A 26,936-nucleotide genomic window follows, 5' to 3' on the forward strand; every position below is an offset into this window, starting at 1 on the left:
CCAGCACAACTATTCTGATGCCATGCTACTGTTTTGCTCTGACTCATTAAGTCGTATTATTGCCTACTTTTGGCACCTACAGAGTGGTAGCGGTTTTTCTGCTTGCGATCTTCTACGAAGTTCGGTTTTTTCCTGATGACACGGAAGATTAAAATACCAAGAATACTCACGATATTCCTGAAGAACAGTAAGATGAAGGGAATTTCCCTATCGCATACTGAGTTATTATGAAACTACAGTAATTAAGACAATATGGTATTGTCGCAGGAACAGACCATACATGCTAGTCAGACTCTAGTCAGGAAAATGGAAATCACACTAATTATGGACAGAGATTTTCATACTGCAAACTGTTTAAGCAGGTGCTAGAAGACTAAAATAGCAAAAAAGGAAATTAATAAATTAGCAGAGATTAATAATTACCAATGAAATTCATAATTACAGTTGGAGGCTTCAATACTGTCTCTCAGTAATTGCTGAAACAAGTAGGCAAAAATAAGCAAGCATACACAAAATCTGAACAGCACTATGAATCAACCTGACCTCATATTTACAACAGAATTCACATTTTTCTCAAGTGCATATCAACACTCACTAAGATAGACCATATCATATACTATAAAACAAATCTTAAATTTAAAAAAAGAAAGAAATCCAGGGCACCTGATGGCTCAGTCAGTTAAGTGTTTGCCTTCGACCTAGGTCATGATCCCAGGGTCCTGGGATTGAGCCCCATGTTGGGCTCCTGGCTCAGCAGAGGGCTTTGCTTCTCCCTCTCCTCCATTTGCCCCCCATTCGTGCTGTCTCTATTTCTCTCTCTCAAGTAAATAAAAATCTTTAAAAAAAGAAAGAAAAAAAAATCCTACAAAGTTATTCCCTTCCAAACAGAATTAAATTGGAAAGCAATAATAGAAAGATATCTGAATACCCTTAAATATTTCAAAATTAAACAAACAGCTTCTAAGTACCCTGTAAATCAAAGAAAAAAAACTCTTAAGGGAAATGAAAAAATATTTTGAGCTAAATGAAAAAAAAAAACATCTCAAAATCTTTGGGATGGAACTAAAGCAGTAATTAAAGGGGAGCTTACAGCATTAAATGCACATATTAAAAAAGACCTGGGAATCTATGAATAAAAGGCAACCCATATATAAAGGGGAAGAAAGGCTGACATCAGACTTGTCCACAGCAGCACTCAAAGTCAAAATATAATGGATTAGTATCTGCAAAGTTGTAAGAAAAATATTTCCAAAGAATATTATATTTAGCCAAATTTCTTTAGCAAAAAACAGTATACACTTAAGGTACAGCATAGTTCCATATGTCAATGGCACTGTAATAATGTTGTATGGGGACAGATGGTTAGCTACCCTTAGGTAAACACAGCATAATATATAGTTGTCCAATCACTATGCTGTACACACAAAACTAATGTAACATTGTATGTCAACTATACTTCAATAAAAAAAAGAAAGGAGCATCTTCCACCTTAGTGATGATAAGAGCATGGATCTGTCAGGGGTTGCCACCTGAAGAGAGTCTGCTTAGAGGGGAAGCCATCACAGAGGAAAGTAGAACTGAGAGAGATAGAGGAAGCTGGTCTGAGGTGAATGACTGAATTGCTGGATCCAGCCACACTTGAAGGTAATGTACCTCTGAACTTATAAATAGGAGCCGATAAATTCTCTTTCTCGACTCCCTCCAAATAATAGATCTTCTCAGCAATATAAGAATTTAGAAATTATAGAACCAATAATCCCATCTTTTTAAAAAACCTAGCCAGGGGATCCCTGGGTGGCTCAGCGGTTTAGCGCCTGCCTTGGCCCAGGGCGCGATCCTAGAGTCCCGGGATCGAGTCCTGCATTGGGCTCCCAGCATGGAGCCTGCTTCTCCCTCCTCCTGTGTCTCTGCCTATGTCTATCATTAAATAAATAGATATCTATCTATCTATCTATCTATCTATCTATCTATCTATCTATCTATCTTTAAAAACAAAATCTAGCCAAACAAGAGGTAAGGAATGGGGACATGATGATCAAAGGTTAGTAATTAGCATGAAATCAATTTAAATACAGATTAAAGTATTTTGGGAATTATGACTAGTAAAGAGAATTCAACAAATTTTTATCATATAAAATAAAACTAAGAAAAATTGGGAATTGGTAGGAGAGGGCGGTTTTGTTTTTTTTGCTAATATCACCCTTTTTAGATAATCAAGTCTAAAATTTAAATTTCTACAGATGTAGTCTAGCCCAGCAATTAAAAGCATGGGCTCTGCAGGCAGAAGGTCTAATTTTGCCTGGCAGACTCAGTCGGCAGAGCATGAACCTCTCAATCTTGGGGTTGTGAGTTCAAGCCCCACGTTGGGCAAAGAACTCACTAAGGACAACTGGGTGGCTCAGCATGAGTGTCTGCCTTTGGTTTAGGGTATGATCCTGGAGTTCTAGGATCGAGTCCCACCATCAGGCTCCCTGCATGGGAGCTCCCTGCCTGTGATTCTAGTTCTGTTCACTATTTCTGAGATCAAGTAGATTTTACTTAATCTCTTTTTGTAGCGGCTTCCCCATGTATAGAATGGGATCATTTAAAAAAAAAAAAAAAAAAGGGCACTTTTAAGATTTTTGAGGATTAAATGAGTTTACATACTGTTTCGCTGCATGGTAAGTTTTTTCTGCACAGAAAGAATTTAGGTAATTTTCTTTCAAGTTTTCTGACTCACTCAATTTTTTTTTTTAATTTTTATTTATTTATGACAGTCAGAGAGAGAGAGAGAGAGAGAGAGAGAGGCAGAGACACAGGCAGAGGGAGAAGCAGGCTCCATGCACCGGGAGCCCGATGTGGGATTCGATCCCGGGTCTCCAGGATCGCGCCCTGGGCCAAAGGCAGGCGCCAAACCCCTGCGCCACCCAGGGATCCCCGACTCACTCAATTTTTTAAAAGTACATGACAATTTTACAAATCTGAAAAAAAAATTTTTGTAAAGGGTGTTTTAAAAAAATTTGAAAAAAACTGTTTAGCATAAATAAAACTAAATCCATTAATTATGAAGAAAGGGTACTGCATACCTTTTAAGCAAAGTGGAATTAAAAAAAATATGTATGTATATATTACTAACATCTAACAAAAAGTCAAGAAATGTACTACAACTCAAAATCTTCTAGGCTCAATATCCATAGCCAGTGTCAAACCACTCTGTATTGGGGTTACAGTTGAGTTTAACTACTAATCAACTACTTAGAATCTAAAAAAGTAGTATAAGTTTCCATTTCTTTGAATTTTGCATTATGAAATTAAAAGCCCTGAATCCCCAAATTATTTTAGTTTAGAATTATGATTCTTAGCCATTTTGCAGCAAGAGATGCAGAACAATTTTGGAGTAACAACATGAATTATTTGAGTTTAACTTTACCATCTTTAAAATGAGGAGGATGATAAGATCTATGGATGTAAATGTTTTAGAGCGATAATTTACAAATATTAGTTAAGACTAGCTCTGTCATCAGCCATCAGCTATGAACTAATTTAGTCAATTAATACTTACTGTAGCTCTACTATGTCCCTGGCATTAAGTTGGTACATCTATTATTTTCATACTGACCAATAAGTTGCTAAGTGTGGATCAATAGTTTAAAAATCCTTGTATTCATTTTCATTCATTACCTAGAATGTAGTGAGGTTCAATAAACATTTGCTGAATGAATAAATATAAATGAGAAACTTATAATCAAATTTTAATTTAAAATAATTATGGACTGCTTTTAAGATTTTTTGGGGGGGTTAATGTTGTTTTTTAAATCCAGTGATCCCTTTTATAAGAATAAATTCTAAATGCAAGGAAGAGAGTAGCTAGATTCCACAGTCAATCCTCATTATTCATGTATCCTGTATTTGTGAATTTACATCCCTGCTAATAATTTGTAACTCAAAAGTCAATACACAGTGTTTTTGTGGTCACTGGTGGACATTCATAGACCAAAAAATTCATCTCACCTGATGTGTGTGTTCCCAGCAAAGGTTAATAAATAAGATAATTCTCTGCCTTTCTGTTTTAGCTCTATTATAAATGTCTTTTTTAGTGTCTATTTAATGCTACATTTTGTGTTTGGGCGTAATTTTGCTGTTTAGAATGGCCCCCAAATGTATTGTGGAAGTGTTGTCTAGTGTTCCTAAGTGCAAGAAGACTAGGATGTTCCTAACAGAAAAAATGTGTTAGCTAAGCTTTACCCAGGCACACGTCACAGTGCTACCGGCTGTCAAATCAACATTATATATTAAAAAGTGTCTTTAAACCGAAACATGTAAACATTCTGAGCAAGACTATATATTTATATTTATCAGTTGACAAAGCTGGTGACAAGAGGCTCAAAGGAATCTAACCCTGTAATTCCCCTTAGTATTTACTAGTTGCGGTGACTTTATAGAACATAACTACCATAGTAACAACTTCCATGTTTCAGATAAGTAACTATTTCAAGTTGCTGAATAAAAGTTAAAGTAGAAGCTTTTCTACTTCTAGCTTTTCTACTTCTTTTCTACTTCTAGAAGCAGTGTGCCAACATAGCAAAAGTACTCCAAGCTAGGCAATCAGAATAGCTAATTTTCTAAATTAAGTACTAACTTTCTAAGTTAACTCTATGGAGGTATGACATTTAATCCTTTGTGCATCAGTTTTCTGAAGTGTCTGTGTGTTATGATGGGGAGGTAAGGGGCTGGATCAATTTCAAGGACGCATTAATTCTCCACTTCTAAAATTGAAGTAAGAGTACTCACTTTGAAGAGTTTCCACTCTTTCTTCTTTCCTATTAAAATCCTGTCGTTGGCTTCCATGTTTTGACTTATATAGAAAGAGATTCTTGTGAGACCTAAATTAAACATAAAAGCATGGTATTGGTTCCATAAAAAGTAGAATGGCTATGAAAAAAAGATGATTTGTCTTAATCCGTTATAGACCTTCTCCCACTTCAGGTTGTTTCCTTGCTGAGTGTCCCATCTTAACCTCTGGCCTCTTAAGATTTTTGTTGTCCGACTTCCTCTCCTCCCATCACTTAATTTCTCTATCTCATCTACTTAGAAATCAAGATTCTTTTGACCTCCTAATTATACAGGTGAAGGAAAAAAAAAATCCTCAGACTATCAGCTATTAACTTTCATCTCTCTTGTGGCTTTTAATTACCAAAATAGGAATTCCAAAATTCCTTTACACATAATGATTATTTTTATAGCTTCCAAAAAAGAGCTTTTTTGAAATGAAGGCTGTTTGGAAATACAGGGTATAGCAAAATTTTGACAACACTGCAAAGTTGGTATTATTTCAATTTTTATAAAGGAGCTAGTTTAGATGAAAAAAGTAGTTTACCTAAGCTTAGGAAATGATTTTACCACCACCTAAAATCTCTATTTTTACCTAAGTACACATGCAACCTGCTAATCTGTTCCCTTTCTCCCTGTGCTCTAATGTCATTCTCAACCTCTTCACCAGCTCCCCTACTTCTTTTGCCCTAAAATCTAGCTCTCCCTTAGGGAGAATATTTCTTTTCTTTGTGGCCTGCTCAAGTAAAGACAGGCTTAATCTTCTACCTTCTTATGAACCGAGTCCCAGAGGTGGGTCTATACTTCCCATTTCCTAATGAATACCACTTTTAGGGTCCTGATTCCACAGAAATTTTAGCCCTTGATGATTCATGCCACTGATGTGAATCTCCATCTACCACTCTTCAGAATCATTCACTAACCTTGCAAGCACTTCCCATCATTCACAGATCTTTCTCTACCCCCTAAGGATGGTTTTATCATGTTACTTCACTCATGGATAACCCATATACAATCCTGACCTCTCAATTCCTCAGTTCCACTGACCTCCCCCACACCAAATCAAAACCTCGCATCACTGTTCCTGTTCAGCATCTCAGCTGCTCTATCTCTGAAATCATTCATGCAGACTTTCTGTTCTCTGAACATGTTACATGTCTGTAACTAAAATGTAGATTAAACATAGTTTTTCAATTAGTTTCATAAAATAGAACTTGGGATATTGGGCAAATCCGGTGGCTCAGCGATTTAGTGTTGCCTTTAGCCCACGGCATGATCCTGGAGACCCTGGATGGAGTCCCACATCAGGCTCCCTGCACAGAGCCTGCTTCTCGCTCTGCCTGAGTCTCTGCCTCTCTCTCTCTGTGTCTCTCATGAATAAATAAATAAAATCTTTAAAAAAAAAAAAAAGGAAATTGGGATATTCATCAGAAATGTAACTGTCCCCCACTCCCAGCAACATATCCTTGTTTCTAGGGCAGAATTAGAATTTATTAAATATTGGCTTTAAGTTCAAGGACTCCCTATATGTGTATGCTAGTAATGGCCTTGTGGAAACAATGCGTAACAACCCAGGATCCCAGAGGCAGGTCTCTATGGTTTGGAATTTCAAGACATGTCAAGGTCTTGAATACCTGTTGAGATAAGCAGGTACCTACGATATTCTCTAAATCATAGTATTTATATGACAGTTATTATAACATCTAAGTCTGTATGAAGTGTTTCAAAGATTTTAAAAGATAGATAAGAAATATGTCAATTGACTTCACCTTAATAAGGATAGTGTATCCTCTGAGAATTCAGTTCCTGCAGGCTGTTTGTCACTAATATTTCAAAAGAAGAAAAAAATATGTAAGAGTGTAAGCAAAAGAAACTTTGCACAAGGTTATTACCTACTATATAATCAAGTCCTATTTCAGTTTATAGAAAATATCTTTGGAAAGAAACTCTGAGGGCAGCCCGGGTGGCGCAGCGGTTTAGCGCCGCCTGCAGCCCAGGGCGTGATCCTGGATATCCGGGATCGAATCCCACATATCGGGCTCCCTGCATGGAGCCTGCTTCTCCCTCTGCCTGTGTCTCTGCCTCTCTCTCTCCTGCTCTGTATCTCTCATGATTAAATAAAATAAAATCTTAAAAAAAAAAAAAAAGGAAAGAAACTGATAATATTAGGACATACAGAGAATTACAACATGGATAATTTTTGCCCAGATGTGCTTACCATATATTAAATCAAGCCTTCACAAGCATAAATTAAGCAGAGTTAATGTTATAATCAAGCATTCATATGGCTCTTTCAAAAACTCTTCCATAGAACTTTATTTCCATGGATTCAAGTTTAATTTCTTGCCCTCCCCACCAGGCTCCAAATGAACTTTTTTACCAAGTCCCTTCCCCCTTTGCTGAAGTTAAATTTCGCCTCCACAAACACAGCATGACCATTTACACCTTTGGGCCTTCAATGGAACAATTCTACTGTCCTAAAAAGACATTGCGGGGATCCCTGGGTGGTGCAGCAGTTTGGCGCCTGCCTTTGGCCCAGGGCGTGATCCTGGAGACCCGGGATCGAATCCCACGTTGGGCTCCCGGTGCGTGGAGCCTGCTTCTCCCTCTGCCTGTGTCTCTGCCTCTCTCTCTCTCTCTGTGTGTGTGACTATCATAAAAAAAAAAAAAAAAAAAAGACATTGCCTCTTCCGTCCAACTGTAAAAATCAAAAGTATCTTTCAAGTGTCTGCCCAATGCTCACTCCTCTTGGAAGCTATCCATCTCTACTTCTTCAGCATTTAAGTCTATATATTTTAACAAGTTATGTAATGCCTTCTGCTGTTCCTGTTTCATGTCTATAATTCATTTTGTCACAAAATAGCTTATACACTTTATCAGGGCAAAGTTTTTATTTCATCTATCACTGATAACATGACAGTTTCATCTTTCCTATTATTTAATTTTGCAATCACACTTCTGATTTTATCCTTGTTCATTTCTGTCCTGATTTTTATCCTGAGACTGGTGATTTTGATGCTTAACTTGTCCTGATTCTATCTGCCTCCAGGATGGCCTTGATATCTGCTTGGTTCTTGATCTTTATTTTGTCTCTAGTTTCAGTTTTATTCCCTATGTCTAGTGCATTGCAAATTTTTTCAGCTTGACCCTGAATGGCAAGTAAGGGCCTGCTTTGGAGACAACAGAAAGAAGAGAATTCAAAATTGAAGCACGAGACAGGCACGAAAGAGCTTATAGTATCTGAGGATTGGGATGAAGTTCTGTGTTGCTAGAAAGTACCATTTAGGTATGTAGAGAGAGGCTAATGCTTAGGGATTAGGTTGTATATGAAAAAACAAAAGGGGGGGGGGGCTAAATATGGCTTTGTAAGCCATGCCGACAAACTTCCAACTCTCATCTAGCAGGAAACAAAGCCAAAAGAGATTATTAAGCTGGAAAGTGACTTAAACAGATTTATTCTTATGGGATGCTGACTCTAGAAGTCATGTCAAAGATGGATTTGCATGGTACAAAGCTAAGTAATAACCTAGGACACAAGTGATAAGAAGAATATATTAAAGAAGCATGGAGATGGGATTCATAACACTTAGGGAGTTAACTGGACATGTAAGGAGAGTCAGGGTACAGAGACAGATGAGAACATCAAGAGTTCTGTTTAGATATAATGACTATATATCCAATTTGAACTCCAATCCCCACCTCGAAGTAAATAGTTAAGATGAGCAACCTGCAGCAATAAAGTCATGGGACCAAGAAATCCACTGCCAAATCCATCCATCCAGAAATCATAAGGATCTGAGGTCTGGCCTTGAGTTAAGGGTAGAAGAATAGAGGCAATGGACCATAGGTTCAAGAAAAGAACTTTAAAATGGTAGAGTTTATCTTCTTCAATAAGGTTAGCTTCTAAAGCCCAAACGAAAGGTAAAAATCACCCTTGGAAATCCCTAAAGAAATAATTTTGGAGACTGAACTTGTCTCTTACTACAGTAGTTCACCACTTATTTGCAGCTTTACTTTCCACAGTTTCTGTTACCCATGGCTGACTACATCTGGAAGATCATCCTCCAAAGAATCTTATCAGCCTAACACTATGTCATAATGCGTACATCATTACTCTCACTTCATCTTATCAAAGTATTTTATCAGCTCACATTGTCACACTGTCTCAGAACTCAGATATTCTGAAAGACCACATTCACATAGCTCTTATTACATTATCCTGTTAGAATTCTACTGTTGTTGTTAATCTCTTAGTGTATCTAATTTATAAATTAAACTTTATCATAGGTATGTATAGATAGTTAAAAACAGAATATATAAGGTCTGGTACTTTAAGAGGTTTCGGGCCCAGACTAGGGGTCTTGGAACATACCCCCATGGATAAGGGGTCTATGTGTAGGACTGACATAGCCCATTTCCCTTCAGCATTGAAGCAATCACAATTTCTTTCTTTCTTTTTATTTTTTTTTATTAATTTTTTTATTTATTTATGATAGTCACGGAGAGAGAGAGAATGGCAGAGACACAGGCAGAGGGAGAAGCAGGCTCCATGCACCGGGAGCCCGACATGGGAATCGATCCCGGGTCTCCAGGATCGTGCCCTGGGCCAAAGGCAGGCACCAAACCGCTGCGCCACCCAAGGATCCGCAATCACAATTTCTTCAGCTGAGCACCAGACCAAGTGGTTAGGCTACTGTTAAAGATGTAAGAAGAGGGCAGCCTGGGTGGCTCAGCAGTTTAGCGCCGCCTTCAGCCTATGGAGACCCAGGATCGAGTCCCACGTCAGGTTCCCTGCATGGAGCCTGCTTCTCCCTCTGCCTGTGTCTCTTCCTCTTTCTCTATCTCTCTGTGTCTCTCATGAATAAATAAATAAAATCTTAAAAAAAAAAAAAAAGATGTAAGAACAACGTTTAAAACACATTTCTCAGTATACTGGGGCCCATGATGGGGGATGTGAGATCTGAGAACTAAGGGGCACAGATGAGATTCAAGTTTTCAAACTTAACAGTTTCAGAGCACATGCTGCCTGAGACTGTACACTATTTAAACCACTATTTTGCTTAGCACATACAACAATTTACAAAAACCATGAAGTAATTGTACAGTATTCCAAATATCCAAATGGTAATAATCAAACATGCCCTCTATAATAATTGTTTGTTAAAAATGTCTCACCAGCAACATGTTCACATAGAGATGCATCCATGAGATTAAAAATAATGAATTTACAAACCTTTTTCCTACATCCAAATGAGCTTCAGTTTCCATTTCAATATTGTTACCATTAGGTTTATCTTGAGAAATTGTTCTTGACCTTTTACTTTCCGCTACTTTTGTTGCTGCCTTAAAAAGTGGGGTTGTGGAAGAGGAAGGAATCCATTAGGTCATTTTGAACAAATAGTATTAAAAATAAAGCCTTCTAATATTTTGATAGTCATAACCAATTTATCTGTTCACAGGTCAATAAAAAGACTGCATTGTGTTCTCTCCAGTAACTATGACATCAACAGCAGCTGCTTTAGTTACCTGCTTGGTCTATAAGCCTTATGGAGAAAATCTTTCCTTGTATATGTATTTGATACATACAGTGCTTGCTAGGCAATTTTAAGATAAAAGGTTACTTAAAAAAAAAAATCAATAAAAATCCCAGATTGGGGCACCTTTGTGGCTCAGCTGGTTAAGCATCTGCCTCTTGATTTCGGCTCAGGTCATGATCTCAGGGTTGTGGGATCAAGCCCCAGAATGGGCCCCACACTGAGCGTGGAGTCTTCTTGGGATTCTGTCACTCCCCCTGTACCCCCTTAAATAAACAAGCAAAATCTTAAAAATTAAATAAAAATTAAAAAACAATTCTAGGTATCTACTACACTCCCTTAATCAGTACTCCATTATAACATTAAGTTAAAATTAAATCTTTTTAGGGACACCTGAGCGGCTCAGCTGTTGAGTGTCTGCCTCTGGCTCAGGGCATGATCCCGGGATCCGGGACTCATGGAGTCCCACATTGGGCTCCTCGCAGGGAGCCTGCTTCTCCCACTGCCTGTGTCTCTGTCTCTCATGAATAAATAAATCTTAAAAAAAAAAAAAATCTTTTTAAAAGGTTCTTCTTCAGCCCAATTTTACTTTTTCCAAAAACATGTTAAAAATTTCTTTAATCTGTTCTCCCCTCAACTTTAATTCTGAAAAATTTCCCCAACTCTTATTTCATAAAGTTTAAAAACACTGCAAATATCACTAATAAACCCTTTAGATTCACTAATTGTAACATTTTGCCATTCTTCTACAAAATCACTAAATAAAATTCTGATTATTTTTTAAGGATTTCTATTTCAAGTATTCCCCTTTATAATAACAATTTCTCCTTACTCTGAGTCTGAAACATGCATACCTTCATAAGAAAGGTTGATGATTTTTCGTTTATCACATAATCCACATAACTCTTAATTTTCTCCATCATGTGGTTGTAGGTGAAGTGTTGAAAAATGGAGTGAAACGTGTCTTTCTGAGAGATTATCACATGCAATTTCCTTTTTAAAGGCTAAAGACAACAGGAAAAATGTATTAACACATAAATCACAAATAAGATAGAAATTTTATCTTATTTAATTAAAAAATCAAACTCAGAGACACAAAAAGATTTTTTTAAATAAATTCTATTTTAAACGGCTCAGCAATATATTTTTTCTTACTTTAAAAAAAAAACCTGGGATCCCTTGGTGGCGCAGCGGTTTGGCGCCTGCCTTTGGCCCAGGGCACGATCCTGGAGACCCGGGATCGAATCCCACATCAGGCTCCTGGTGCATGGAGCCTGCTTCTCCCTCTGCCTATGTCTCTGCCTCTCTCTCTCTGTATGACTATCATAAATAAAAAATAAAAAAAAAAATAAAAAAATAAATTAAAAAAAAATTAAAAAAAAGTTAAAAAAAAAAAAAACCTACTTTGCATTTCACACACACACAAAAGGATTAAAAAATGATGAACCTGAAAGTCCACTGCCAAGTTTAAGAAAATCTCATCTGGGGCAGCCCCAGTGGCGCAGCAGTTTAGCGCCGCCTGCAGCCTGGGGTGTGATCCTGGAGACCCAGGATCGAGTCCCACATCGGGCTTCCTGCATGGAGCCTGCTTCTCTCTCTGCCTGTGTCTCTGCCTCTCTCTTCGCTCTCTCTGAATGAATAAATAAATCTTAAAAAAAAAAAAAGAAAGAAAATCTCATCTGTACAACTGAAGACATTGTTTACTACCATAATGATTGCACCTCCAGCTTCTCCTCTCCACAAGGTGGCCATTATCTTGAATTTAGTAACTTGCACTAAGTATGAATGTACCTTTAAATATATGGTACTATTTAGCATATGCATATTTTCTGAAACTTGCTATGTTTGCTCAACTCTGTGACATTTATCCATGTTGATTTGATTTTTATAGAATTACTCACTATTAAACAATATTCCACTGATCAAAAATACCATTTATTCATCCATTCTTCCAGCCTTTTGAAAGATTTTAAAAGCTATTTTCTATTACTGCAATACTGTTGAACATTTTTCTACAGGTCTTCTTGTGGACAGTACAAATTTCTCTTGGACATAGTTCTTTCAAGGCTGGTTATACAATAAAAGCTACAGATCCTTAAAAAAATTCTACTTAGGCTCTATTCAGATCAAATTGTCTTAGCAGGGCAAACTGTCTTTTTTTTTTTTTTAAGATTTTATTTATTTATTCATGAGAGACAGAAGCAGAGACACAGGCAGAGGGAGAAGCAGGCTCCATGCAGGGAGCCTGATGTGGGACTCGATCCTGGGTCCCCAGGATCATGCCCTGGACCAAAGGTGGCACTAAACTACTGAGCCACCCAGGCTGCCCTCTTTGTTTTTTATAAATAAAACTTTATGGCTTTTAGGGGAGCCTGGATGGTTGAATGGCTAACTCCTGATTTTGGCTTAGGTCATGATCTCAGGGTTCTGGGATCAAGCCCTGAGTTGGGCTCTACACTCAGTGGGAGTCTGCTTAAGATTCTCTCCCTCTGTCTTTCCCCTCATTTGGGCTCTAAAATAAATAAATCAATCTTGAAAAAACAAACTGAAAAACCCGTTCATGGCTTTTAAAATGGGCAGCAAGAATAAAAACAATTACTTTAGGGTATTTACCTAGAAGTAGAATTGCTGGAATGCATACTTACAGATTTTGCTAAAATGCTCTCCAAAGTTTAAGTACTAATTTATAGCACTAAGAAGGTATGGCAGCCTTAACATTTCCCCACTCTTTGAGTCAACTGTTAGTATTCTAAGATATTTTAATCATTGTCAGTCTGAGGTATAGGAATACTATTTCAATATATCACATGGTATTGCCCTGATTACTCACGCTAGTGAGGTTAAACATTTCCTCTTATGCTTACTGGCTGTAAGGTTTCCTCTTCTGTGAAGTACAGAGTGGGGTTTGCAGTAGCCTAACAGTGCTAAGGCAAAAAAGTAGAGGCAAGGAACCCAATAAACAGATCAGGCTCTCAGCTGAAATCTCTGGAGGGTTATACCCTAGGAACAGGGGCAAATTAGAGACAGACCGAGCCTTAATAAAACTTCAACCAACTCTAGACTCAGCACAGTCCCTCAACAGATTAAGGTGACCACCCCCCAACTCTCTACAAGCACAGAAAAAGGTGCTCAATTTCACTAGTCAAAGAAAGAGAAACTAAAACCCAATGTGATACTACTACATATTTGCCAGAATCACTAAAAGGAAAACTACAGAGAAGGTCTGTGAAGCAAGTACAACTCTTCCACACTACTGAAGGAATGGACAGAACCACTTTAGAACACTGTTTGGCAATATCTACTGAAACCGATTATGTACATATCTGATAACCCATCAATTCTATTCCTAAGTATATAACCAATAGAAACACATATGTAGTCTACAAAGGATATGTAAAAGAATGTTAATAGCCAAAACCCGGAAATAAATGTTGCTCAACAGTAGAATGGAGAAGTTGCATATTCCAACAATGGAACATTGAGAATAAATGAACTATTGTTACAAGCAACTCCATGGATCAATCTTACATAAACTTGCTATATGATTGCATTACATAAACTTTGGAAACAAGTAAAACTAATCTTGGATGTTATAAGTCAGGATAGTGGTTATCCTTAGGAAGGTGGGAGGGATAGTGACCGGAGGGTGCTGGCAATGTTCTTTTTCTTGATCTAGGGGGTCATCACAAAAGCATGTTTCTTTTGTGAAAACACATCTCTTTATACACTATATTACATGTATGCTACTAAAGGTATGCTGCTGTTCAATAAAAAGTTCACAAAAAAATGTATAAAACTGGGGATCCCTGGGTGGCTCAGCGGTTTGGTGCCTGCCTTCGGTGGGGGCCTGATCCTGGAGACCCGGGACTGAGTCCCACGTCAGGCTCCCTGCATGGAGCCTGCTTCTCCTTCTGCCTGTGTCTCTGCCCCCTCTCTCTTTTTTTTTCCTCTCTCTCTCTGTGTCTCTCATGAATAAATAAATAAATAAAATCTTTTTAAAAAATGTATAAAATTATCATTTCTTTAAGTTTTATTCCAACAATGCTTTGTTTTTAATATTTAAAAACTAAGTTCAATTGACCTTAACATTACACATATACACAAAAACTACTAATGATCACGTAAGAAACCTCTAGAAATAAGCTAATTATAATGCTTTTTTTCTGGCGGTACTTGGGTAGTTCAATAGGTTAAGCAGCTGCCTTCAGCTAAGGCCATGATCCCAGGGTCCATCAGACTCCCTGCTCACCGAGAAGTCTGCTTCTGCCCCTCTCCCCTGCTCATGCACATGCTGGCACTCTCTCTTTCTCCCTCCATCTCAAATAAATATATGAACAAAATCTTTTAAAAAATGCTTTTTTTCTCTACTTGTGCTGCCCAATATAGTAGCCATTAGCCATAAGTAGTTACTGACCCCTTGAAATGCGAGACCTGAATTTAGATAGAAGTATAAATACACACCAGATTTCAAAGACTCAGCACAAAAAACAAAGTGTAAAATATTCCACTAATACTTTTTTATGTTGCTTAAACATTAAAAGTAATGTTTTTGGATATATTTTGGGCTAAATGAAATATTAAAATCCATTTCACTAGGTTTTTTGACTTACTATGCCTACTAAAACACATATGACTTGCAATTATATTTCTATTGGACAGCACTGCTCTATACTGTTTAAAAGATAAAGCATCCCTTTCTTCCTCTAGTGTTCTTTCATTTACTTCCATAGAAGCAGTTCTAAAAATTCTGATTCTAATTTAAACAACTACCTCATAAGAATTCGGGTCATCAAATATTCTTTCAAAGACTTCTTCTGCTTCTTTAAAATTGCCGTTTTCCATACAAACAGCTATAGCCTAAAGGACAGGATGACAAATACACATCTTAGATTATTTTTTAAAAATGTAAAGTTGCTGTTTAACATTGAAGTAAGTCTTGTTACGTCTAAACTACTTCACTATCTTTTCAAAGATGAAAACTGTGGTTTGAAAAAGATGTAAAAATTTTTCATTGGCCCCTTGCATATTTTATTTGCTAGTTAATGCCCAGCTTTCTAGATCTTTTGAATTTAGGCCAATTAAAAGCAGACATTAATAAACAAATTAGGAACTACATTATGTACATTTAAGACCCACCTAAATATTAATTTTAGCAAAAGGAAAATGAGGGAGGAGGTAGATGGTGTTCATGACAGGAGGATATATAAAATTAGCTAGTTAGGATCCCTGAAAAATCTCTAATAGAAAGCTAGGAAGCCAGATGATTCTGAATGATCATTTGATAAATTGGCCTTTCTGATACTGTAGTAAAATAGGGACCCATCATTACCATCTGGGTAGGTCTGTAAACTTTGACAAGCTATTTAACCTTCTGTGCCTGTTTTTTGTATGTCAAATGGTGGAGATATAAGCACCTACTTGTAGGGCTGCTATAAGAATTGAAGTTCTACATGAAAAGTGCTTAGAATAGTACCTGACAAATAGTAATGTATTACATGTTTGCTATGTATTTACAGTAACCTACTCAACTTTATTTTAGTATATTAATGATGGTCTCCTTCTCTAGAAAGCCCCAAAACAGACATAACAAAACTCTCTGTCCCAGGCTGAAATTCTTAAAAGTAGCAGTCATATTTCTGCCCATTCTCTTCCAGTTTAATTCTACTGGACAGTCACCATACTAACAATAATTAATTTTTGGGAAGGTGGGACATCACCTGGATTTTCTCTCCTACCCAACCATAAAATAATTTTCTAAAAATGAAGACAAATTTATTTAACTAGAACAATCCTTAGTATTTGCTCTGCCCATTAGCAAAATATACTTTCCCTGCTATTTTATCTTTGGATGACTTTTTTAGCTTCTCACTCTTCAATAGGTTACTCCTTAAATTTCCTCTACAAGGTTAAAATTTTACATTATCTTATTTATAAAAATCCACTGATTCCTTACTGAATACTTTTTTTTTCATATTTGTAATCTTGAATAGAAATTGGGAGAGCACAAAGCACTGGTTTTTGAAAGTTGCTTTGTGATTTTTAAATCAATGCAGTATATTTTCTTACGTGGGGGCAATACATACTTAAGTAGCAAACATTAAGTCCGAGTTATTACAGCATGCATCAAGACTATAAACCAAAGGTCAATTTACTAAAGAGAATGATTATATTAAGTTTTACTTTGAGTTTACCACCCAACTTCTATTAAGTGGCCCTTAGTTTCTTTAGATGTGTTTATTTTCTAGCAAAATAATAATAATGCAATACACATACATACCTGAATTTTAATTAAATTCTGTATTTCTTCATGAAGCTTGTCATGTTCTGTTTCCATTGAAGCCCAAATCATTAGGGCTGATTCCAAGGGTGTAATTTGTTCATCAGTTTCAAATTGTGCATCTTTTAAAACCAGAACAAAGATAAGTAACTTAGGAAGCTAAGTAGAACCTTACTTTGTCAGTTTTTTATGAATTAATTTCTTTAAATATTTTCTGAGTATATACTATGTACCAGGCACTATTACTGTATCCAACAGGTTAGCCAAGTGATTTTTCAAGTTAATTTCCTTTTCCTTCTTTGAAAAATTAGAAGGAGCATGCAATTTAAATGTTAGCAGCTTCAACAATTTCTACTTTATTTCCTATTGTCTTCTCCTAATTGTTTCTCCAATATTTTAAACATAAAAATATATTAATTCATATACAAAGTCTCTCTATATTTCAGGCCCTGTGTCAGATATTTAGGATACGACTAGGAAGAAAAAGACAGTTCCTGCCCTTATGAAATTTATATGCCAGCTATGAAAAAAGACAAACCAATGTGATTGGTACTTTACCAAAATTATTTATTATGCCGGTGTTCTCAACCCTACCTATGCCTCGAAATCATCTGAGGAGCTTTAAGAAAAATACAGATGCCTAGACCCGTCCTTTAGAGATTGATTTAATTAGTACAAGGTAGAGCCCCGTGTATCTGTATATTCCAAAAACTCTCTAGGAGGGTTTAGTGTATCTGAGAAATAGAAGATTAGCTCTATGAAAGGATACCAGAAAAGAATCCTTTATGAAAGAGAAACCATCCAAATTGGGACATTTAAGATAAATAGGAGATAACTAAGTGAAGAGGATAAGGAGGGGAAGGAGAACATTTTAGGAAGGCAGCAACAGAACATAAAGTACAGGAGGACAAAAGATATTCACACTCATAGTCAACACATATTAAGGTCCTACTATATGTTAGGCGCTATACTAAGTGCCTAAGGTGCAGTAGCTCCATTATCCACACAATTTCTTTAAAAGAGTATATAATATATAACATTATCAACCTTGTCTTATAAAGTAGGACCTGAGACACAGCTAGCAAGTAGCAGAAGTGGACATCAGAACCCTTAAAAACCAGTACTGTGTCTCAGAAACAAGTTCTCCCTGTGTTTCAGGAATAACAGGATGCCTGCTAAGTCTAGAGTACATGCTGGAAAGCATGAAATATGAAAATGCAAAGGCAGATTGCCTAATCCTTCTTCATTTCACATTGGTTTTTCTTTTAAAACCTCATTTCAATATTTGTATTTCCTATTCTTTTTGGACTGACATTATCTAACCCATCTCATGAATCTGTTGGCCTCTTATAAATGTGAGATATAGAAAAAAAATGTGTCTATGTTAAATCTTTAGAATGTTTTTAGTAGACTTTCACTTTCAGGTAGAATGTAGGACACTGCAGTAGGCCAACACTCTCATTACATGTAGAACAAAGTAGGGTAAGTTGCAAAATCATATTGCTAAAGACATGGAATAGTGGTAGAAGCAAGAGAACTAGATGAACTACATTTCCAGGGGTGAGGTGAGTGGATGATTTATAGCTTTTCTTCCCTGGCTTTGTTTGCTTATAAGGATGAGAATTCAGTGTATTCCAGGCAGGGAGATTTTACTGGGGTAAGGTAAATGAAGGCTTTTAGTGGTTTCCTTGGGGCTAGCTTGGTGGACTAGAAATTAGGAGAACTGAAAACACATGGTTGGTTTTTGCCTCAGGACACTTGCTGAATTCTGGAGCACTGCAGAAAGCTGAAGTGGAAAGGAAGGAAGTCTCCCAGAGTCCTCAGATCGAGTCCTACATCGGGCTCCTTGCTCAGCAGAGTCTGCTTCTCCCTTTGCCTGCCACTCCCCCTGCTTGTACTCTCTCTCTCTCTGGCAAATAAAGAAAATCTTAAAAAAAAAAAAAAAAGTATAAAATATATCCGAGATTTCTAAGACTGCAAAAAAAGGGGTAAAATATCTCATTAACACGTTTTATACTGATTTTATGTTGATATATAGTTCAGAAATATTGGGATAAGATACTGCTAAAATTAATTCTACCTATTTCTTTTAAATTATATATATAGCTCACATATTTCTACTAGGCAGTGCCACTATTGAGCAACCACTTTATTAAAAAAAAAAAGCAAGAGTTACGCATAACTGAAAATCCAACATGCAAATTAAAATAAAATTTAGCTGCCTCACTTGAGTCCATTATGCTGAGATATATTGATTCTTGATAATTGACATGGGTCTATTATGTCTAAGATATACCTAAAAGGGGATCCTGGTGAATTTCAAGATCAATGGGGTCACACACAAAAATCTGCATTTCTTTACAGAAAGAAAGGACAGGTTGGGGGACAAGTTGTAGGGGAAAAAAAGTAAGATTCACTGAACAATTGCTAATATACGAAACAAAGTTGGCATTTCAGAATATGCTGTCATATTTAATTTACAAAACAACTGTTAACAACCACACTAGCTTATTGTCTACATGGTCAAGAATTCTACAATTATGTCTACATTCAGACGGTTTTCTTCTTTAGCTACAGGCCCAGACTACCTATAATTCTGTCTCCCTAACATTTACTCTGCTTCTAATCCTATTCACTTACAGGCCAGCTTCACTACCAAAATGGAGCATACTATGTAAGCCAGAACTAGATAGTGAGGGCCATGAGAGTGGTATTGGGATTTTATATTGGGATTTTATGTAACACAACAGGATTATAAGTAAGCAGCTCATGTTAAGTACCACCTACCACCTGGTACTGTTGGGAAAGCATTTCATAAATTGTAAAAGCCAACATAAATATGTAATTATTTGCAACAAAAGGTGCTTGAAATAACCATGTTGTGGGGCAGCCCGGGTGGTTCAGCGGTTTAGCGTCACATCATGTCAGGCTCCCTGCGTGGAGCCTGCTTCTCCCTCTGCCTATGTCTGTCTGTCTCTCTCTCTCATGAATAAATAAATAAAATCTTAAAAAAAAAATGACCATGTTGTAAGTATCAGCCATTTCTAATAAACTGAAGCAGTCTTGGGCAGCCCTGGTGGTGCAGCGGTTTAGTGCCACCTGCAGCCTGGGGTGTGATCCTGGAGGCCTGGGATCGAGTCCCACGTCGGGCTACCTGCATGGAGCCTGCTTCTCCCTCTGCCTGTGTCTCTGCCTCTCTCTCTCTCTGTGTCTGTCATAAATAAATAAAACTAACTAACTAACTAACTAAATAAATAAACTGAAGCAGTCTTGCCTGTTACAATCTAAAACAACCTGTGGCGATAAAGGAGGGATATTATACCTACAAATCATATTTGCCTATCTAAAGAAGTGCTGAAATCCAGTTCAAATAAGAGGTGTCAAGTATCATAGTTGCTAGTAAAAAAATATATATATGATAGTAAAAGAGTCACCACAAAGTTACCATATAGTCAAATTTGAAATGAACTCTCCAAGACTGTTCATGAAGTGTGGCTCCTCAGTAACAGTGTTAGAATCACTGGGGAAGTTACTAGAAATATAAATTCCAGAGCCCTTCTCATCCAACCTATTACATCAGGAATTCATGATGGGGAATTCTGTGTGTGTGGGTGTTTTGAACAAGTTCTCTAATAATTCTGAAAAAAACTAAATTTGACAACCAGTGCTCCAAAAGGATTAGAACTATATTTCTTTTACTTTGCTTTAGATACGCTTCTGTAGATGTACATGCCAAATACATTGTGCCAACTCTCAAAAACAAGTAATAACTCCCATCTGTTTCTTCTCATCATTTTACCTTTAGGCATAGATTGAAATATTTCCAAAGTAAGATAAAAACATATTTACCGAGGGATTTTCCTGCTGCGATTCTTGTCAAAAATTGACATATGTGTATAGTTCTCAGTTGATAAGCTGTTAGACTGGACAGTCCATGAATAATAGCTGAAGAAGAAAAACATGAATTTTATTAAAACATTTTTTTTTTAAAAAGCCAAACTTGACCCAGCAGTGCCTGTGTGGTTGGTTAATAGGTTACAAAACAAGAAAAAACTGTCACAAACCGAGAGCTGTATGCTTTTATTTACGGGCAATTTTTTTTAAATGAGAAAAATAGCAATGGACACGTCTTGCAAAATAAAAACAGATTTTCATATGCAGATAACATTTAATAGTACTTCCACAGGTAGCACTCTATACTAACAAAAGGGGCGATTTGTTAGTATAGAGATTCAAACTGCAAAACGTGTCAAATCATTAGCTGGAAGCTTATGTCTTAAAACCTCTAATACTATAGGAATATTTTATATTTTGGTCAAGGTTCCAGTTAAAAGGGAGTCTGTTAAGTTGACAAAGATCTTAAAAATATATTTATTGGGGCAAGATGGCCGCAACAGGGATGGCCCGGTGGTGTGGGGGGAGGGGGGGCTAGATACTAGGCCCCGTGCCTTTCCTGTGAGCTCTGCGGATCAAGTGGGCTCACAGCCCAATCTGACAAACACGTTGGCTTTTCTCAATGTGGGCACACTGAAATAAAGCCTCTGCCCCAACAGGCAACTCCAGCATTCCACAGGCCTGACCTGGAAGCTCCCGGAGGGCTGCAGTGTAAGCACCAGATGGAGGTATGAGGCCAGTCAAGCTGGTCCTGCTGTCCCTGACAGGTGTGACGCTGAGCACCCTATGGGCCCAGGGAGGCAAGGCCTCCCTCAGGGCAGCCATCTCTGCTGGTTGCTCTGCCAAGCAGAGGCTCTGGTGCAGGGGGAGCAGTTGTCAGTGGGCATGTCAGATCTGCCATGCTGGCTGGTGGAAGAGTTTGTGGTGGCTGAAGAAGGTGCTCCATGTTCTAATTCCCAGGCTAAAACCACCTCAGGTGGAGTTCCTCAGAGTATGTGGAGAAAATCATGTGCAGTTCATCTAAGAGGAATGTTCAAAAGCTGCTGCTCAGCTCTAATGTAACAACACTTGTTCTGGAAATTTGAAGAGGCTACTGAGAGCATGGTTTTGTTCATTTGTGACAGTTGGACAGAAAAGCTCTGGAAAAGTCCTGGAAGCAAATCAAGTCCCTGTAGAGGTCTTTTACACTTTGATAAAGGTCTTAGGGACAGTACCTCAGAAGTAGACAGTACAATGAATGGGCTCATGTTCCTCATTCTTGGGACTTGTGGTCATCCCCTTCTTTGTCTCCTGTCTAGATCATTACCAAGCAAAACAAAAGAGAATGGTTCCCTTTCCTATTGTAACTTGATTTGGGACAGGAAGTCACGGAACCAGACATGGAAAAGGGGTGGCAACCTTAGGCCCCAGTTTACCAACTACCTATATCTTCCCCTTCTGCTACTGATTTAAAACTTTCAGGATACAATTTCAGCAAAAAAGTTTATTTCTCAGAACCTGTTTCTCCTCAACACTAACTTCAAAGAAGAAAAACTGTAGATGTATAAAAACAAATTTATTAATATTAATTTCCCAAATATTTGAATGCCCGCCCAGATATTATGAGTATAATGGGGCATAAGCCATAATCGTAGGCCTCAGTGTGTTTATTATTACTATGTAGTTAACAAAAGACAAATGATTAAATGATTAAAAAACATGGAGAAAACTGAAAAACTACAGAATGCTGTGATGCATGTAACAAACCTTTAGAGTGTGTTTTAGTAGCTAGCTGGAGAAGTTGGAAAGCTTCTCTGAGGAAATCATGTTTAAAGACCTGAAGACTGTTACACTTCACCCAGGGCGACCAAAAGCAGTCGTCCTGCAGCTACCAAAGAAATAAATATTTTTTGTATGTATTTCCTCAATTCTAAACTAGCATAATCTTATGTTATTCTAGAGATTATCCAGACGAAATATAGCCACAATTTAAACAGGATTCAGAGAGAACAGAAAAGTTATATAAAATTTAAACAATTCATTCAATACTTACTAAACATCTACTGCTACCCAATGTCAGGGACTAATAAGACAGCCAGCCCCTGCCCCTCAGGAAGGTTTTAGTTTGAGAAGACATAACTCAAAATTTATGTCAGTTATGATTTAAAATTTTAATGCCACCAAGGTTAAGTATGGTATAGAAGGAAAACAAAAGGACCTGCGCCATCCTAGAGAAGAAAGTCAGACCTCCATCTTCACTTCACTCTATGTTCAATTTAGTCCACTATGCAATAACTACAAATATCCCACATAGCACTGCCCTTTTTCCTCACCTGTAACAAAACACTGCTGACAGAAAAACACATTAGGGACATCAAATGACTAGCTTTAACAGCAACTGTATTTAAGCACTGATAATACCAGGCACTATTCTAAGCACTTTACACCAGTGGTTTTCAACTAGGGATGAATTTGTCCCCTAGGGACATATGGCAGTGCTGAAGACAATTCTGATCATCATGAGTAGAAGGGGTGTGCCCCTAGCATTTAGTAATTGAGGTCAGGGAGGCTGCCAAACATTCTACAATGTACAGGAGAACCTCCACCTTCATGCCTACACAACCCCTGCCCCCACCATGCATTCATAGAATTACATGGTTCAAATGTCAGTAGTGCTGAGGCTGAGAAACTTTGCTCTATACCTGAGAAACAGCTCTGTGATATAGATACTATTATCACCATTTTACAGATGAGGAAATCGAGGTACCAAGAGGTTAGTAACTTGCTTCAGGCCTTACAGCTAGAAAATTGCAAAGCCAGGAATCAGACTCAGACCATTTATTCTGGGGCCCACACTCTTAATCACTATCTTTACACTGCTTCCCATGGAGAAAGAGAGGTTAGGAATACAGTCTAGAAAAGGCATTATCTGAGGTAAGGGAGATGCGTGAGAACAATTCTGAGTCAGAATGAAAGAGCTAGGGCAGCCCGGGTGGCTCAGCAGTTTAGTGCCGCCTTCAGCCCAGGGTGAGATCCTGGAGACCCGGGATCATCCCATGTTGGGCTCCCTGCATGGAGCCTGCTTCTCCCTCTGCCTGTGTCTCTGATGAATTAATAAATAAAATCTTAAAAAACAAAACAAAACAAAACAAAAACAACAGTTTCCTCTTCTCTGGGTTTCTCTGCCCTTAACCTTAAAATAATAGAGGTAACCTAGATTATTCTTTGGGGCTTGATCTAGAACCTCAAAAGAAGTCTTTATTTTTCAGAAAGGTAATTCTGTAAATTAACAGAATTACTATGAAGATATTAGTCCTATATACCCTCCACCCAGTTCCCCCTATTAGTCTGGTATATATTACATTAATGAGCCAACATTCATAACGTTTAAAGTTCCTAGTTTTCCTTAGTTTTTACTTAACTTCCTTTTTCTGCTTGCAAATCCCACGCAGGGCACATTACATTTACTTATCGTGTTTCTTTAGGTGTCTCTTGGCTATGAAAGTTTCTGACTTTCCTTGGTTTTGATGACCTTGGCAGTTTGTACTGGGATTTGTCTGCTGTTTTTCTTACAATTTGACTGGGGTTAATGGGTTTTGAGAATATCAGAGTTCCATTTCAACACATCATATCAAGTATAGATACTACCAAATGTCACTCTTCTTGTTGACCTTGATTACGTAGGCGTGAAGTAGTGCTTGCTAGATTTCTTGAATGTGAAGTTTTCCTCCCTCCAATTCCATACTGTAGTTTTCAGAATAGTCACCATGCACAGTACACTTAAGGAGTGGGGTGTTATACTTCACCTCCTTGTGAAGGAGTGGAGTGTTATACTTCACCTCCTTGAGGATATAGCAGCTACATAAATTACTGGGGATTCTTCTGCATGAGATTGTTTTTTCCTGCCATTTATTTTTTCCATCTTTAGTTACATCAATATGTATGGACTCATAATTATTTTACCTTTGGATTCTAATCCAAACTATTTTCTTGCTTGAGTTGCTCTGGCCATTGCAAGCTCTGCAGTTGCTTCTGTGTCCCTTTGTGTTGCCACCATTGTGGGTTTTTCTGTTTGGGGGTCTGGTTTTTAAGTACTCCCTTACTTTCTGGCACAAGATGCTCCAGGTTCATCTTGCATATTTCCTGTCCAAGAATCAAGCCATTTTTCCAAAGAGCTATTGTTCCCTTTATTAAGGAATGGTATTAGAGACCAAGACTGGAGTGCTAGGTTGCTACGTAGGGTTCCATTGCTTCTGTGCCCTTTCATCTAACAGAACAAAGAAATATATGAGCATATACTAACCTGTGCCTAGATATGTACAGAAATACATATGCAACGACTGTAAAAACCACTGGCCCAAAATGGTCATTCAGGCTGAGTCCCCAATCCGGGGCCTAACACCAAATCTAACTGTCCTTTCAACCTCCCCCAGAAATACAGTCTTAACCTGTTGGTGAGGAATTTTGTGAATGGAGCCAAAGAGCCAGCCAAATGTCCCCTCTCCATCCCCCAAAGGAAGATGAGGTAATCTACATAATGAACTCATTATCGGGATTTAACGTTTTCATAAATGTTAATTAACCACGGCATCTGTGATATCTGATACAGGTGGAGGGCCGGTTCTTGAGCTGGAAGATAAGGCACAGACGTGGTCACAATCCTTTTCATCTACCAATACTTGAGGCCGCTAGATTAGTCCACTCTATAAACTAAGATCACTTACCTAAGGAATGGGCTTACTATGAAGATGAAATGTGTCAATATAGTTTTCTGAAGTATTTAATTTTATATTAAATAGAGCATTTTTCTGTCATCATTGAAAAAGCCAGGCCAAGTCACTCTTTCTCTAGGGGTCTGTATCTTTGTCTCAGTTACAGACTGTGGTGTCTTAGGTAGGAAATGTCACTGACAGTTATTTTTATCCCGCAGCCTAGACTGTGCAGGCATGCAAAAGGAGATGTAAAAACGTCACAATCGGACCCCCGATTCTTGGGTCCCTTGGAGGCCACTGTGCTTCATAAATGCCATCCCAGGGGATCCCTGGGTGGCTCGGCGGTTTGGTGCCTGCCTTCAGCCCAGGGTGTGATCCTGGAGTCCCTGGATCCAGTCCCACGTCGGGCTCCCCGCATGGAGCCTGACTCTCCCTCTGCCTGTGTCTCTGCCTCTCTCTCTGTGTCTCTCATGAATAAATGAATAAAATCTTAAAAAAACAATACATGCATGCATGCATGCCATCCCAGAAATACCGGAGTTGAAAAAAATACAAGCGCCAGAGAAGAAAAAAGACGTGGCAATTTCACACATTTTTTAAAAAAGATTTTATTTATTCATGAGAGACAGAGAGACACAGAGAGGGAGGCAGAGACACAGGCAGAGGGAGAAGCAGGCTCCATTGACCGGGAGCCCGACGTGGGACTCGATCCCGGGGCTCCAGGATCACGCCCTGGGCCGAAGGCGGCGCTGAACCGCTGAGCCACCCGGGCTGCCCGATTTCACACATTTTCAGTCACCAAATCCTGTTATCAATTCCAAACGGGAGTCTCACTCTTTTTACTGAAGAGAAAACAATTAGAATGAGAAAACCTGAGAGGCTGAAAACAGGCGGATGCGTGATTGGAACCAACAACGTTCATTTCACTCGGAGCCTCGGCGGCTCGGAGCCTCGGTCCCCGGGGTCTGCCCTCGCCCCCGCCCCCGCCGCCGCCCCCGCCGGGGCCGCAGCGCCGCAAGCCCGGCCAGCCGAGGTGCCCGCGCGCGCGGCGTGTGTCGCCCCCAGGCCCGGCGCGCCCAGCACTCACCCTCGGCGCTGTCGCGGGCCCGGTGGAAGTCCTCGGAGCGGCCGTCGCGGAAGGCCCGGCAGAGCGACAGGCAGAGGAAGTCGAGCATCCAGCCGGCAGCTACCGCCTCGGCCTCGGCCACCGCGCCCGCGTCCTCTTCTTCCTCAGGGTCCCCCACCTGCACCTGGTATTCGAGCAGTTCCTGGCACTCAAACTGCTCCTGGTCATCTCTCGGCTTTTCTGCCGTCGCCTCTTCCGGGGGCGCCGCGTCCTCCCCGTCCGCACAGCCCCGCGGGCTCGGAGCCGCGGAGGGAGCACTTTCCGCCATGTTTGGTGGCTCGCGCGGGCCCGCCCCTCCTGGCGCCGAGCGACGATTGGCTGGCACTGAAGGGCTCTGCACGGTGCCCGCGAGGGTCTCTTCCGCCGGCGAGGAACCACCAATCACGGTGCTCGGATGGGCGAGCGACTTGAGCCTTGCTTCTGATTGGCCGAGCCTTGCTCCCGCCCCTGGATGTTGAATTCCCCGCCACGCTGGGCGGATTCTGGTTGGTAAACGGGCCGGCCGCAACCCCCGGGCGACCTGGGGCCTGGGGAGGGAGGGGCCGCCTAGCGCTCCTGGTAAAATGAGGCAGGGATAGGAATGGCGACACGGTTAGTTCAAATAG

At 39.0% G+C, this 26,936-nt stretch overlaps 1 protein-coding gene across 4 annotated transcripts in view; it reads right to left on the reverse strand.

Annotated features, from left to right (window-relative positions):
- Positions 1 to 26,638, reverse strand: part of TERF1 (telomeric repeat binding factor 1) — a 37,955-nt gene extending 11,317 nt beyond the window's left edge. Inside the window, exons 1-8 of one of the 4 annotated variants that reach the window (XM_055318322.1) lie at positions 26,293 to 26,638; positions 20,470 to 20,565; positions 16,621 to 16,742; positions 15,114 to 15,200; positions 11,198 to 11,347; positions 10,043 to 10,152; positions 6,579 to 6,632; positions 4,771 to 4,862 (exon numbers count right to left, since the gene is read on the reverse strand). In XM_055318322.1, coding sequence (XP_055174297.1) covers positions 4,771 to 4,862; positions 6,579 to 6,632; positions 10,043 to 10,152; positions 11,198 to 11,347; positions 15,114 to 15,200; positions 16,621 to 16,742; positions 20,470 to 20,565; positions 26,293 to 26,599 — 1,018 coding nt within the window. In that variant the 5' untranslated portion in view covers positions 26,600 to 26,638. Of the gene's footprint in view, positions 1 to 4,770; positions 4,863 to 6,578; positions 6,633 to 6,673; positions 7,460 to 10,042; positions 10,153 to 11,197; positions 11,348 to 15,113; positions 15,201 to 16,620; positions 16,743 to 20,469; positions 20,566 to 26,292 lie in introns of those variants that run through there. The other 3 variants (XM_055318324.1, XM_055318323.1, XM_055318325.1) reach the window with 3 other exon arrangements.
- Positions 26,639 to 26,936: the final 298 nt, after the last annotated feature.

Source organism: Nyctereutes procyonoides, unplaced genomic scaffold (genome assembly GCF_905146905.1).
Source record: "Nyctereutes procyonoides isolate TBG_1078 unplaced genomic scaffold, NYPRO_anot_genome, whole genome shotgun sequence".
NCBI classification, from domain to species: domain Eukaryota; kingdom Metazoa; phylum Chordata; class Mammalia; order Carnivora; family Canidae; genus Nyctereutes; species Nyctereutes procyonoides.